Below are 13,548 nucleotides of genomic sequence, written 5' to 3'. Positions count from 1 at the left end.
CTTCTTTAGGAGAAAAGCATGGCATCTATATACATATGTACACACCTGCCCATGCACACAAAGTTATTGAATTTGATCTCTAAATGCTTCTATAAAATATTTCCTAAGATAAAGAATGAGGAACTCGTTACATATAAAAAATATAACTTCTAAGAATGGTTAAAGAGAAAAGATAAACTGTGACTTCTAGGAATGATTAAAGAGAAAAAATGTACGAAATGAAATAATTTGGTTTGGTACTTTTTCTGTAGTGTTTAGTGTTAATACACACACTTCTATTAGTTAACTTTGCTCCTAAAGTCATCACTGGCAGGACTCTGAGCAGAGAATTACTTTACTTGTTACTTAATCTGCAATACTAATAAAAGAATGGCTTACTTAAGACCAATATGAACTTCAATATTGAACTGCTTTAAAAAAAAAAAAAATCTAGCCAGATACTTGATTTTGTGGTTCCTTAATACAGCTTTTGTTTCCTCATTTTTCTAGGACTCTATGATTTTACTTACTTTCTAAATGTGATTTTGGTATCCTTACTCAAGTTTTTTCTTGAGCTAAAGTTATACCAATTTCTTATTAAGTGATATTTCTTTTCATATGCTGTTAAATTACTATGGGATAACTTTCCCATATGTATGTTTAAAGGCTTTATCTGCTGATAAGTTGGGATAGAATATATGTTTAATTTATTTTTGCCTGAATTATTGGTTAACTGGTTGAGCCACCCTTAGCTGTATTTGTTTGTTCTAAAGAGGAGTTGAGACCAAGCCCATAGTTAGGGTATTCAGCCAGTGATGAAAATATACAGTATATGCATTACTGTAGATGCTTAGTGAAACTCTTTAAAATAAAACATTTCTATTAATGCAGTATTACTATCTATAACCAAACTCCAAAATGATTAACTGACATGTGTATGGGTGTGTGTAATTTTATTTTGTTGCTACAATATAAATCTTTAAATTATTAATATTATTATAATGGAGATCACTACCAGTTTGTTCACATTCTTCTGTTTAACCATGATTCAGGGAATTAAATTTTAAAAAATTCTTAAGGTATTAAAGGTATTATCAATGCAAAATTAGTACTTTAGATTTGGAAAAACACGTTATAGAGCACTTGAATTAGTACTGTCTTGTAGCAGCAGTTGACATAATGAAATAATGCCTAAACTGGAACCAGTATGCATATTTAAAATGATTTAAAATAAAGGATAAAATGGAGAAAACCACAGATAGACAGCAAAATTTTGTCTTTTTAAATTTTACATTTTGCCAAAGAGGAGTCCATGTGAAATCAGTATACATTTCATTTCCCCCAAAATGAAGAGATTTGAAACATATTTTGAGACAAATCTTGGGTTTGGGTTGCACCTGAAACCTGATTTCTTTCTAAAGAACCACATGTTAAAAGCAGAGGCCCTCAGTGGTTCACAGAAGACCCAGCCCCCATTAAGGCCTGAGAAACTGGATTCTCTTCCAGCTCCTTACAGAGTGTAAAACATACAGAAGATGATTTTGGAGTGCCCTTGGGGCATACCATAAGAAGGACCTAAACAATTGAGGGACTTGAATTCTAAGTCATCTTCAAGAAAGGACTTCCCTGGCTAGTCAGGCCCCACCTGGGGACATCTAGCCTCAGGAAACACCAAGCTCCTTGGTGGCCTGGTCCAGGTGAGATGCCTCCCTGCAGAGGTATCCCTTGTGCTCCAGGAGGGGCAGTTATGCCCTGTGCTTCATCCTCTGCCTGGGCTATAGGCTCTGGGCCAGACCTGGTTTCTGCAAGCATATTTTTGCAACTTACATGCTCTAATTCAACAAATAAGAATATCTTGCACCTGATAATGATTCACACCCTAACTTGATAAAAGCCATTCTGAAAGCAACTGAATACATCAGTTCATTGAATCTTCATACCAACCTTTTGCTAGAAGAAAAATGAGAAAACCAAGTTTAAGGTTTAGTCAGTTTTCAAATCCTCTGCTAAGTCTCTTGCTCCTTCCTCTACTTCAAGCCACGTCCTCAGAATACAAGCAAACTTATTTTAGAAAGGGAAAAGTGAAACTTGGAGATCTTTTTGTTTGTCATAGAGGATGGGAGGTTTTATTGTTAGAATAGGAAGAGGAGCATGTGCGAAAGCATTGTCCTAATAAAATAACTTGTTTCACAAATTATCTACTTGGGAAGACGAGGCAATGGCATTTCTAGGATTGTGGGGAAAACGGCCTGTTTTAAATTTTGGTCTTATGAAAATATCTGGGAGAACCCAGTCCTCCCATGTTCCTTGGTCTTAAGGTTTCTTTTCACTATAAGCTTTGCAAATTTTCCTGAGTTTATTATAGGAATTTTATCAACAATGATAATTCATCATTATTATCTGAGAATTATATATTTTACAGAATTTTAAGTGATGATTTCTACCGTAGGAGTATTTTTTTTTATTTTGTTTGTACATTTTACTCTGTGTGACTTTTGGAGTTAAATTAATTTAGCAGTTTGTTTCCATGAAGGCTGTTTGAAAGCCTATAATTATCGAGTTACAGCTTTTACATGAATTACACAAGTCTTCTTTTCTTCATTTTTTACATCTCTTTATGTAATTCTTTAGTTTCTACTAAAGGTGTGCTATTTTATAACAATGCTTTAGACAATTTATGAAGTTAATATAAAGAGTATATAATTAATCTGGTAGTTGCACTGTTCTCTTTACAAGAAATCCCTCTATGATATAATGAAACATAGGTTCATCTTGATCTCAGGTTCAGTTACAGGCAGGAACTTAACACTTGGTAAAAGTTTTATTTCTTATGAATCCCTTGAAGATCATTTTAAGATACTGCTTATGTAGTTAGAAAATGCATTCCATTAATTGTCATCTTTTAAAAGCTGGGAGACTTTTAAAGTCTCGATTTGGAAAATAATACTGTTCCTGGAAAGAAACAAATATCTACAAGTGTTAAATCATGGTGCTAAAGACAGTGTTAATAAAGTTCGAGAGTGGGAAATATTTTCCATCACTAATAAGCATCCATAAAATAGGATATTTCTTATTTTCATTAATAAGAAAACATAATTTTTATACCCTGAAAATAAATTCAGATTGGATTTTAATATTAAAATCAATAGCTATTAAAAAATTAGACATTAATGAGCTAGATTTATCAAAGGACTACCAAAAAGCAAGTCCAGCCTGCTCTAAAAATTAAGAATTTTTTCAAGTAAAGAAGGTGCATGTAATGTCATGAACTCTAAATAACTTTGTGGTTTCTAGTTAAGTTTAGATCTCAGCATCGCCCTACCAACAAATTGTTTAACATGTTTGATTTAACGGAGTTTTCTCAATTTTAAGATGGGACAATCATAATACCTCCTCCAGGCTGCTAGGCAAGTTAAGAAGTTAACATACATTAATACAACGTCCAGCACATAATAAACAACTAATAAATGTCAGTGTTTATTATCACCATTATTAAAACTACATATAGGCCGGGCGCGGTGGCTCAAGCCTGTAATCCCAGCACTTTGGGAGGCCGAGATGGGCGGATCACGAGGTCAGGAGATCAAGACCATCCTGGCTAACACGGTGAAACCCCGTCTCTACTAAAAAATACAAAAAACTAGCCGGGCGAGGTGGCGGGCGCCTGTAGTCCCAGCTACACGGGAGGCTGAGGCAGGAGAATGGCGTGAACCCGGGAGGTGGAGCTTGCAGTGAGCCGAGATCCGGCCACTGCACTCCTGCCTGGGCGACAGAGCGAGACTCCGTCTCAAAAACAAAAAAACAAAAAACAAACAAAAAAAACTACATATAACTTTAATTTTGTTTGTGTAAAAGCAGTGTGCTTGCAGGCAATTCCTCATCTATCAAAGTAGGATGTTCATCAATCAAGGCCAAAGTAGAGTTCATTTTCTGTAATCTAAAAGTATGATTTGATGCATTTAGCAATCCATGAAGAAGCAAAATAGAGTTTTCATGAAAAATTTGTGTCCTGCCACACAATTTTAGTGAAATAAAAAGCAGACCCTAGTGCTGCACCCTATCCCCACATGGGAGGGTAAATAGTAGAAGCTCCAATTCTTAACTACTTCCCCGGCGCCGCCTTAATAATGGAGTAGTACACCCTACCTTGATAAAAGCTATTCTGAAAGCAACTGCATTTATTTTACCTCCTGTGCTATTTGCGGAGAAGAGCTGAACAGTAGTTTGTTTTGCCTGGAATGAACTACTTTATGAATTTTAATGTGTGATATAATATTAAAAGCTAAACCAGGATTAAAGAAGATTTTTTTTGTACTGAGCTAAAATAGTACTTAGTAGAGTGAGGTATAAAAGATTTTTGTTTCCATTTTTACCTGGGGAAAAATTCAGCTTTCATATTTCTGAAAAGCTGTCCAAGTCAGTTTCCCTTAAGCAATAGCTTGTGTTTAGGAAAAAAAATGTGATTCTAGAATTCTAATAGCTTATCTATTATAAGATGCCTATCTGGGCCAACTAGATGGTAAAGAAGAGCTTTCCTACATATTTTAAAGTGAGTAATACAGAGATACTTTCTAATTTTGTAATCATTAAAATTTTACCCTCACATTCATTTAAAAAAAAAAATTTCTTATATACTTCTTTTTCACTTTTGATTGTGTTGGCTACTAGGAAATGATTTTTTAAAATAATTTAGAATTGGTGCTTGATTGTAATTGCTTTATAGTAAAAAAAAAAAAAAAAAAAAAAAAAAAAATTAACCAAAGAAGTTTTTAGAAACAAAGTCACAGGGTTGAAACAAATGATTATAACACACCTCAAAGATAAATTCTTAAACATCCTTTTTACAAAATAATGAAAATTATTGTAAAAACAGATCGAAAGACCAACTTTCCAAAGTCTGTTCTTTTAACTGTTGCTTAGCAGATTGCTACCAAGGATATGTTTCTTCAGTGCACTGGACTTGGTGCCCCCATTTCCATAACATTCAATTTTCAAAATGATTGAAATGGCTTTTCTTTTCCCTTTCATTTAAGCAGTGAGAAAAATAGGTATTAAAAGGGACCCCATGGGGTGATCAAATCTATCCCTCTGCCTCAAAGCAAGACCACCCCAGAGCAAAGTTTCCAATCTCACCAAAGCAACTTTGTAGGCAATTTATGATAATGCGTTAACTCTTCTGGCTCTTAAAGTGGTGTTTAGCAGATTATTGCTTCAAAGCCCTGTATGTGTTCTAGTGGCCTCCAGTCATTAATATATCTCTATGAGTGCCCTTGCTTACTAGAGTGGCAAAGCTAGAAGGGGAACTCTAGAGAGGAAGCGGATGAGGCCCCACCTTTGGTCACCCGTCCTGCCTTACCTGCTGTGTCCTCTTCAGGCCTGCGGGCCAACTATTTCCCAGCATTATCTTTTCCATGCTTGGAAAGGTGGTATCGTGGTGGAAGCATCTACCAACTTTCTCAAGATAAGCAAGAGGTGAATTATTTTGCTAATTGGCCAGAACTTAGGATTCAGCAGGCACATTTTAAAGAGGTCTCCTATTTATGCTTTAAGTACGGAGAATTGAATCACCGAATATTTTAGGAACAGAGTAAAATAAATCTCAAAGTCCTGCAGCTTGACTCAAAGGCTATATCATTTAATGCCAAAAAAAAAAAATCGTTTGTTTATTCTACAGGGTACTTCATTTTCTATTTTCATGGTTTATGTGAGAAATTGTCCAGAATGATAAGTTTCTAGAGGATAGAAACCTGGGTTCTGTTAGGTAACCAAAGAGATGAGGTCCTTAAGGGATTAGTTTGCTGGAAGAACCATGGTTTTGTATCTGTAGTAATTTTTCATTTATATTTTCATCAGTTTCCCAGTAAAAAATCAGCTACATGGTTTTTATGTAAATTTTCCAGGCTAGTTCATACTACTGTGTAATAAAAAATAAATTTGGAGTTTTAAAAATGAGTAATAGTGTCAGTACATTTTGAAGTTGAGATTTGATTTCACCTTCTAAAATTTTGTGGCATTTTACTGCAGATACCTGCTTATCACTATTACTAAAGGCATTGATAGTGATTTTTCGCTCAAGATTGTACTTTTTGAATATATTAGTAAAGTCACTGATTATATATTTTGTGATGCTTACAGTAATATTTTATTAAATATTGTGAAGCATTATCTTATTGTGTGGTTTCACAAGTCAAAAGGAAATAGTTATATACAGGGGTGCCTGGAAAAGATGAAATAATTACACAGAACAGCTTGGACATGCACGTGTAAAATGCAACCAGCCTTTATGATAATTAAGCAAGGCACTCTACCTGCTTCATGGATGGATAGAAGATTTAAATATGCAGTTCTGCAAATGGCTTTGTTATGGAAGATTTTTTAAATGAAACATAAGAGGAAAATGCATAAAAATAGTCTAAAATTAAAAAGGCCATAGTATGTAATAGCTATTAGTGATGCAATTGTCTATTAGGCAACGGGCACCCAGTGAAGATACAGCACTGTGCATTATGATTTTAATTGTGAATTTCCTTTGTTAGGATTGCAATGGAAGGTAATTGGGAGACAATTAGTTTAGGGTTTTCAAGTCTTTGAAACTATTTCGTTTTCCAGAAAACTTACTTTATGGCATTATAATTCCTGGTTGTCAGCTGGCAGTTGCTGTCATATTACAGATGCAATCACCTGTGACAGTGTGACTTCCTTAACTTAAGCAATCTGATCTCAGGGCAATAACTAATGTTGAATGACTGCACTGTTGATCACCTTGATCATAAAAGGAGCAACAGTGTCCAGTTTGGATGCTGAGCCTGAGAAGCTTCAAAACAATTTAGCCAATGAAAAATGACAGCCATGTTCAAAATGTTTTGTAGGTGAAAACAGCTACTATTGCCACTGAGAGGAATGGGAAACCAGAGAACAATACCATGAACATTAATGCTTCCATTTATGATGAGATTCAGCAGGAAATGAAGCGCGCTAAAGTGTCTCAAGCACTGTTTGCAAAGGTTGCAGCAACCAAAAGCCAGGTAAGAGCCTCTGTTAGGCATTGAGAACGTTTATCTGTGTTGCCCGTGGAATTTTCATTAAAAGGAGTGTCTATTTTCAATATGAACTTGCATCACGGAGAGGCCTCTATGTCTAGGATTATTTCCAGAGCTCTAAAATGAAACAATATTCAAATTCAGGTTATAGGCACTTGGTATTTTTTTTTCCAGTAGCCACTCCCCAGACCAAGGATTTTACGGTAAATCCCCAAGTCAGTTAATAGGTATTTTCAGAAGGATATCATAATGGATAGTCAGTTTCTTAGTCTGGTCTATTGTATAGAATAAATAACCTGAATTACTATTATTTCATTATTGCTTAGATGATCTTGATGTTTTTTCCTACTAAAATGCTACAAAACTTTATACAGTTTGCTCTGTTCCAATTCAGCCATCTAATGTGACATTGGTGGACTAGTGGTGAGAATAGTTGCCTCTCAACTCAGCTGTCTGCAACTATTAAATACACTTATTAAGACAAACTGATACACACAAACATACCTCTTTGCATATTAATGATTTTAATTTTTCTGTGGAATATACAAGACGCACAGATTGATTACAAGTTGTCCAACTCTGAATTACAGCTGAATAGACTTGAATTGGAAAAGTTGTAAATTTCTACCAAACTAAATAAAAAAGGATAGATTGTATAGTCTTTTATCAGGATAATTGTCATATATTAATAATTCATATTCATCAAAAGTGGAATCATCTACATGAACAAACTTAGTTATCTATAAACCCTTCTCCAAAGCCAAGAATACTTTTTAAAGGACCAGAAGAACACTAAACTCTTTTCCCCTTTGAAAAAGGATTTGATAACACTGTCAAGGTGAGATTTAGAGGCAAATAGGGACTCCAGGTAAGAGTTTAACAACTTGAAATTTTACACAAGTGTATTTTCATTATCATTAATGAATCCTAAAAAAGCCTGGCTGTTGTCAACTTCTGATAAAATACACAATTGTGGGAGTATTTATAATACGATATATTTGTAACATAATAATCTTTTCAGATTTTCCTAAAGTTTTACCCTATCGACATTTGTAGTGTTACTTGACAGGAGTTTTGCTTTAGAAGAATGTTGTTCTTGTTTAAGTTATAGGCTTGATGAAATACTTAAGGGATATCTTGGAAATGTTATATAAAAATGATTAAACTCAAGCTGTGGACTGTAAAAATTATAGCTTTATAGGCCACATGCCTGCCTACCCTTCAATCACTGTCAAAGTGATAATTTCTACAATAATATGTTTCTTTTATTGTGAGATTCTAAACATCAAGTGCTGTTTAAACATTAAACTGAATTGTTTATGTTAGTGCTGTACTCAGCGTGTCATACATCAGGCCACCGTAATCTCTCATGGAATGTAAAATTCTGTCATGAATCATGGCTTGTATATCGGAAATTACTGTAATTTTGATTGGAAATTACAGGGCTCTTGAAATGTTTCTAATTATGATAGAATGTTAGAGCCGCTTTAAACCTGTGTGCTTCTTCCGATGTCTTCATTTACATGCCAAGACTATGCGTTAAAGAGAAATGTCCTAGTCTCACTTTACCCCCCACCTACTTGCTCACCCCACACATTCTTGTTTTGGCTCTTTAGCCTAATTATGATGAGGATCTCATATTTAAATATACATTATCTTGCCTTTCTTTCTGATTCTACATTTTTTTTTCTGACCTGTCCAATCACCAGTAATAATCAGATTGCATTTCTACAAAAGCCACTTTCCCTAAATCTCCAAAATGGAGAAACTGGACATGTATCATTATAGTAAAGGTTAGCTTTAAAACAAAATTAATATTATAACTTCTTAATAACCATATTTAGTTGTCTATCACCTGTCATTTAATTCAGTCTACCCCCACCCCCTGCCGTCATTTTCCTTTCTGATTCCTTTTGATTCATAGTTCCTTTGCTATCTTTGACTTCATCCTTTTAAATGATACCCCAGGTTCTCCCCAACCTGGGCTGGGTACTGATTTTGGAGCTATTTGGACAGTAGCAGCAATTGGCTAATAATGTCATGCAGGTGATGTTCTAAGCCGTTTTAAACAACCTGCTCTTTGTACCCGGTCCTACACAACTCCTTATGGGCCTCTGTGCCAGCACTGTAAATAAGCAAATTCCAAGCATCTTCTGTGATGGTGTGTTTCCCAAAACCCCCACAGCTTTTAGCTGATGACTCATTACTGTTTGAGAGAAAATCAGAGGGGCCAATTGTGGGCTATGGGAATCAAGCAGACTATTAACTTTATTCCCTTGGAGAGTTATTCTCAACTTCTGATTTACTCCAACGTCCTAGTACAGCATTTTTGTAGTCTTGTCTTAGTTGTTCAGTTTAATGTTAGCACTACCCTGTTTATGAAAATATGTTGAAAGACTGATGATTGCTTAAAAAATTAGTCCTAAACCTGTGTATATCACTAACAAACCCGATTTAATAAGGAAAAGTGGCCGTTTGCTTAGGTTCTGTTCTCATGCTATGATGTTTTGTGAAGGAAACAGAAAAACTAACAACAACAACAACAACTTCAAATCAGACTGACATTTTTAATGGTCAAAATGTTGCACTTCTGAAATAGATATTTAGACCTCAGATGTGTGCCAGGGCTTGCAGCAGTTCCCCAAGACAAAATGTGTGTGAAGCCAGAAGAACCAGAGTCTCTTCTGTCTCAGCCCCTCTACCTCTGCCTCTGTGTCTTGCCCTGGTTGTCTGGGTTGACTTAATCATCATGTTCTTTGTGCTAGACCCTATCATACATTATAGATTATCTGCATTAATTTAGTAACCCTGTGAGCTATTATTTTCTTAATTTCACACATGAGAGTTTCTTAACAATAAATGTACAGCCAACTCCAAATTCTCTTCATTTCTCCTATTTTAGACTGTCTTTAGGGTTCAAGGCAGCATCATCATCACTGAAGTACTACCCTGATCTGGGGAAGAGGGATTAGGGACAGTGGTCTTATTGATAGTGCAGACAGTGAGGGCTTTCCTTTCTTCATTGACATGTTCGTGGAACACAAGGTTCTTACCACACAAGGTTCTTACACAGAGCCTTCAGAATCCAGGCTCTATCATACTTTATGGAGGTGGGTGTACAGGGTGGAGGAGTCAAAGGAGGTCAGCTCTGATCCAGATTGTGTCATAGGTGCTATAATATTGGGAAATTTTAACTTTTTAGCCCAGGATTATTTTAACATAGAAGGCACATGCTAGAGCTTTTAAATTATATAGCACTGTACCCAAATGGTAATGTTTCATAATGTGCTAAGCAAGAGGTTCAGTCCTCCACATGGATAAGAGATTTATTTATCATGTATTTGTGTATCATAAATACCTTCAATTTTAAAAGGTAAAGCGTGCTCTGTAGTGACTAATGCACAGAGTATTTTCTGTAAAAGAAACCAACTCATATGGATTCCGCCATTTCACGTGTATTGTCTCTTCTCTTCAATGAATAATAGATATGGAATTGTTTTTAACTCTAATAGAAATGTCTGAATAAAATATGCAAGTAAAAACTGAAGGTAGGCTACTTTTTGTGCTTGGTTAGGAAAGCAGGCTAATGCAAACTTTAAAAAGATGATATGCTTTAAACATAATGTGAATAGCTACAAATGAATACACTTTATATTCTGGGTATTCAAATAAGCAGCAGTTTTTCCAAGTGAATCATATTGGAATTTTATCAAACATTTAGTCTGATAACATTCAAATAATTATGAGAGCAGAATTTGCTAATTTTACTGTTTTAAAAAAAATAGTTGATTTGAGTAATAACCATCACAGTATCAAGGTTCAGTTACTGTTCATTGGTTATAGTGTTTTCATATGGGAGATGGAAATGGAATTTTTTCCTTAATGGTGGCAGATGTTGGAATCTAATTTTATTCCACAGCAAACCCCTTGAGAGCTCTGAGACTTAAGGTGTGTGTCCAGCAAGGGGACATTAGCAGCACCGTAGGCCTTGCCTTGTACACTGAATTGTTACATTGATTTTCATGTTTGCATAGGTGGAGCTTGCAGATACATAGCGCAGTAAGACAGTAAAGGGCTTTCACAGAACCACACTGCGTCATCACTTGTGCTTAGAAAATAATTTGCTTTAGTGTTTTATTGAACAATGTATTTGTTTTGGGTAAAGCAACTAGCCGATGAAAATTCTATTTGACTAATATACTTTTGATACAATATTTTGCAGTCTGTGAGTTGTAGTACTTTCTGGCTGCTACAGCTTTGGCTGATGAATAGGTATGTTTTTAATACTAAAAAAAAAAAAGCATTTCTGACTGTGCAAAAATAACATGGCTAGTAGAAGAGACCAAATAATTTAAAGCCTTTTCTTTCATCTACTTTTCAGTCGCTTTTGTTTGTCATTGAGATTCATGGCCCCTAGGATGAGAGAGAGGGGAAAACAAGGAAGAAAGAGAGAAAAAGAATACCTCCATTTTCCTTAGGTTTATAGGTGAAGAAAACATCATTCTGACCTTTTGGTTTGGAAATTCTCACACAGTAGTGGATGTCTTAAATGCAAGTAAGAAATATATAACAGGCCGGGTGCGGTGGCTCACGCCTGTAATCCCAGCAGTTTGGGAGGCCGAGGCGGGCGGATCACAAGGTCAGGAGATCGAGACCACGGTGAAACCCCGTCTCTATTAAAAATACAAAAAATTAGCCGGGCGCGGTGGCGGGCGCCTGTAGTCCCAGCTACTCAGGAGGCTGAGGCAGGAGAATGGCGTGAACCCCGGAGGCGGAGCTTGCAGTGAGCCGAGATTGCGCCACTGCACTCCAGCCTGGGGCACAGAGCGAGACTCTGTCTCAAAAAAAAAAATAAATAAATAACTATATATATATATATAACAAATCACTGGGGCTAGAAATAGGGCTAAAAATGTAATTTTCGTTGCTGAAAATAGAGCTATAGTGACAAAATCCAAGAATAAAATCATGGAACCATTGACATTGCATTCTGTATGGTGGCATGCTAGTAAAGGCATCTTTTATTCTGTTAGAATTAAATTACACTTCAGTTTTTAACTCTGTGCTGATTCATTCTTTTGGAATGTTCATGTAACAGACTTTGCTGCGACAGGAGTTCACCTGTGTGGCCTCCTATTTAAGGCATACAGCAGGCCCTGCAGATGTGAGAATCATGGTTTCTGTTATTCCCAGTGCTACATCCTTTTGTAGCAGTCTGTGGGATCTTCACATTGTGGCCTAAGAGCCCCTTCTCTTGGGCAAACGAAGCCTTCTTCATTCACTTGCTAAGGAGAGAACTGCCCCTTTGCATGTTCTCCATCTAAATGTGTAGTGGACACCCTGAGGTAGATACAGCTTCTGTTGCCCTGGACCTACTTGCCTGGAAGAGGAGGAGGCAAGAGAAGTATTTGTGGGGAAAACAAGAAGACACGTAAGACAGTCCAGAGTGTGGTCCCTGCATCTCAGCAGTCTGCTGGTGTTAAGTTTAACACAGATCTTTGGAGGTCCCTGTGCTCCATTCTTGAGTAAGAAGGATATGGAATTCATCAGTCTCCTATTTAAGGTGTTCTATATTAGTAGCCATTTAAAAAATCTCTTACATCTTAATGTTGGGAATTCATACTGGATTCCGTTTTCTAAAACGTTGATGTATTTTCGTATTTCTAGTTGAATGCCAAACAGGACTATTAAAATTAATGACTTTAAATATTGACATAATCTAATAGTTTGAAGGTACGTGATTGTATATGATTTTTTAAGAGCTAATTGAGTTTGTGGATCTGAATATGCGTTCTTTTCAGATTTCTGCCTTCTAAAAATAAGTATGTATGTTTTAGAATATCTAGGATTTGATCAACGAGGTCCAGATTTCTTAAATAGAACAGTTGCTTACCTATCATATTTTTGGCTAAAAAGTCGTATCAAGGGGTGATTTATCCCCTAGATACTTGTTGGTATTATCTACTTTTTAAAAAATGAACAGAAGATCGTGTTGCTTCTTTGAAATAATTTAAAATTTTCACCTTTTTCCCATAAATTTAGAATTAACTGAAAGTCAAATTTATTTTCTCTTCGACCCACTTAATAAGCTTAACTGTTACAAATATAGACATAACTCATTAAGCCTCATTTCTCCATCTTTAGAAGATGTCATAAGAAAATTTTTAGACCAGATTTGAAGAGAATTAATTTGTGAATATTGAGCCAGCTTTAAGGAGGTTCATCATGTGAGGAAGCACAAAGAAGGTCATTGCAAGAGTGGTCCCTTTGCAGCAATCCAGCATATATGTTCTGAAGCATGGCTATGCCAACTATATATTCATAGAACCTGCTTTAATATGAGAGCACCTTTTGCCCTAAAATGTTAGTGTAAGCTGAAAAGTGTAAACTAAGAATATTCTCTAACGTTTTCTCTTTTTGGAAGCTCTTCTATATTCAGCTTTGTCAGTTGAGTTCTTCAGGACAGGTTCGGGTGGGCACTACTGAAAGTAGGGGAAACAGCAAATCAACAAGGTTTCACTCTATCAGG

The 13,548-nt window shown here is 35.8% G+C and overlaps 1 protein-coding gene across 6 annotated transcripts in view; it reads left to right on the top strand.

Moving 5' to 3' along the window:
- SATB1 (SATB homeobox 1) overlaps positions 1–13,548 on the top strand; it is a 103,540-nt gene that overhangs the window by 59,704 nt on the left and 30,288 nt on the right. For all 6 annotated transcript variants that reach the window (XM_009201771.2, XM_021933865.2, XM_003895156.5 and 3 more), the window contains exon 9: positions 6,849–7,004. In XM_009201771.2, coding sequence (XP_009200035.1) covers positions 6,849–7,004 — 156 coding nt within the window. The remainder of the gene's footprint in view (positions 1–6,848; positions 7,005–13,548) is intronic.

Source organism: Papio anubis, chromosome 2 (assembly GCF_008728515.1).
Source record: "Papio anubis isolate 15944 chromosome 2, Panubis1.0, whole genome shotgun sequence".
Taxonomy (NCBI): Eukaryota; Metazoa; Chordata; class Mammalia; order Primates; family Cercopithecidae; genus Papio; species Papio anubis.
Note: the sequence above shows the minus strand (reverse complement) of the source record. Positions and strands in the feature narration are given on the sequence as shown.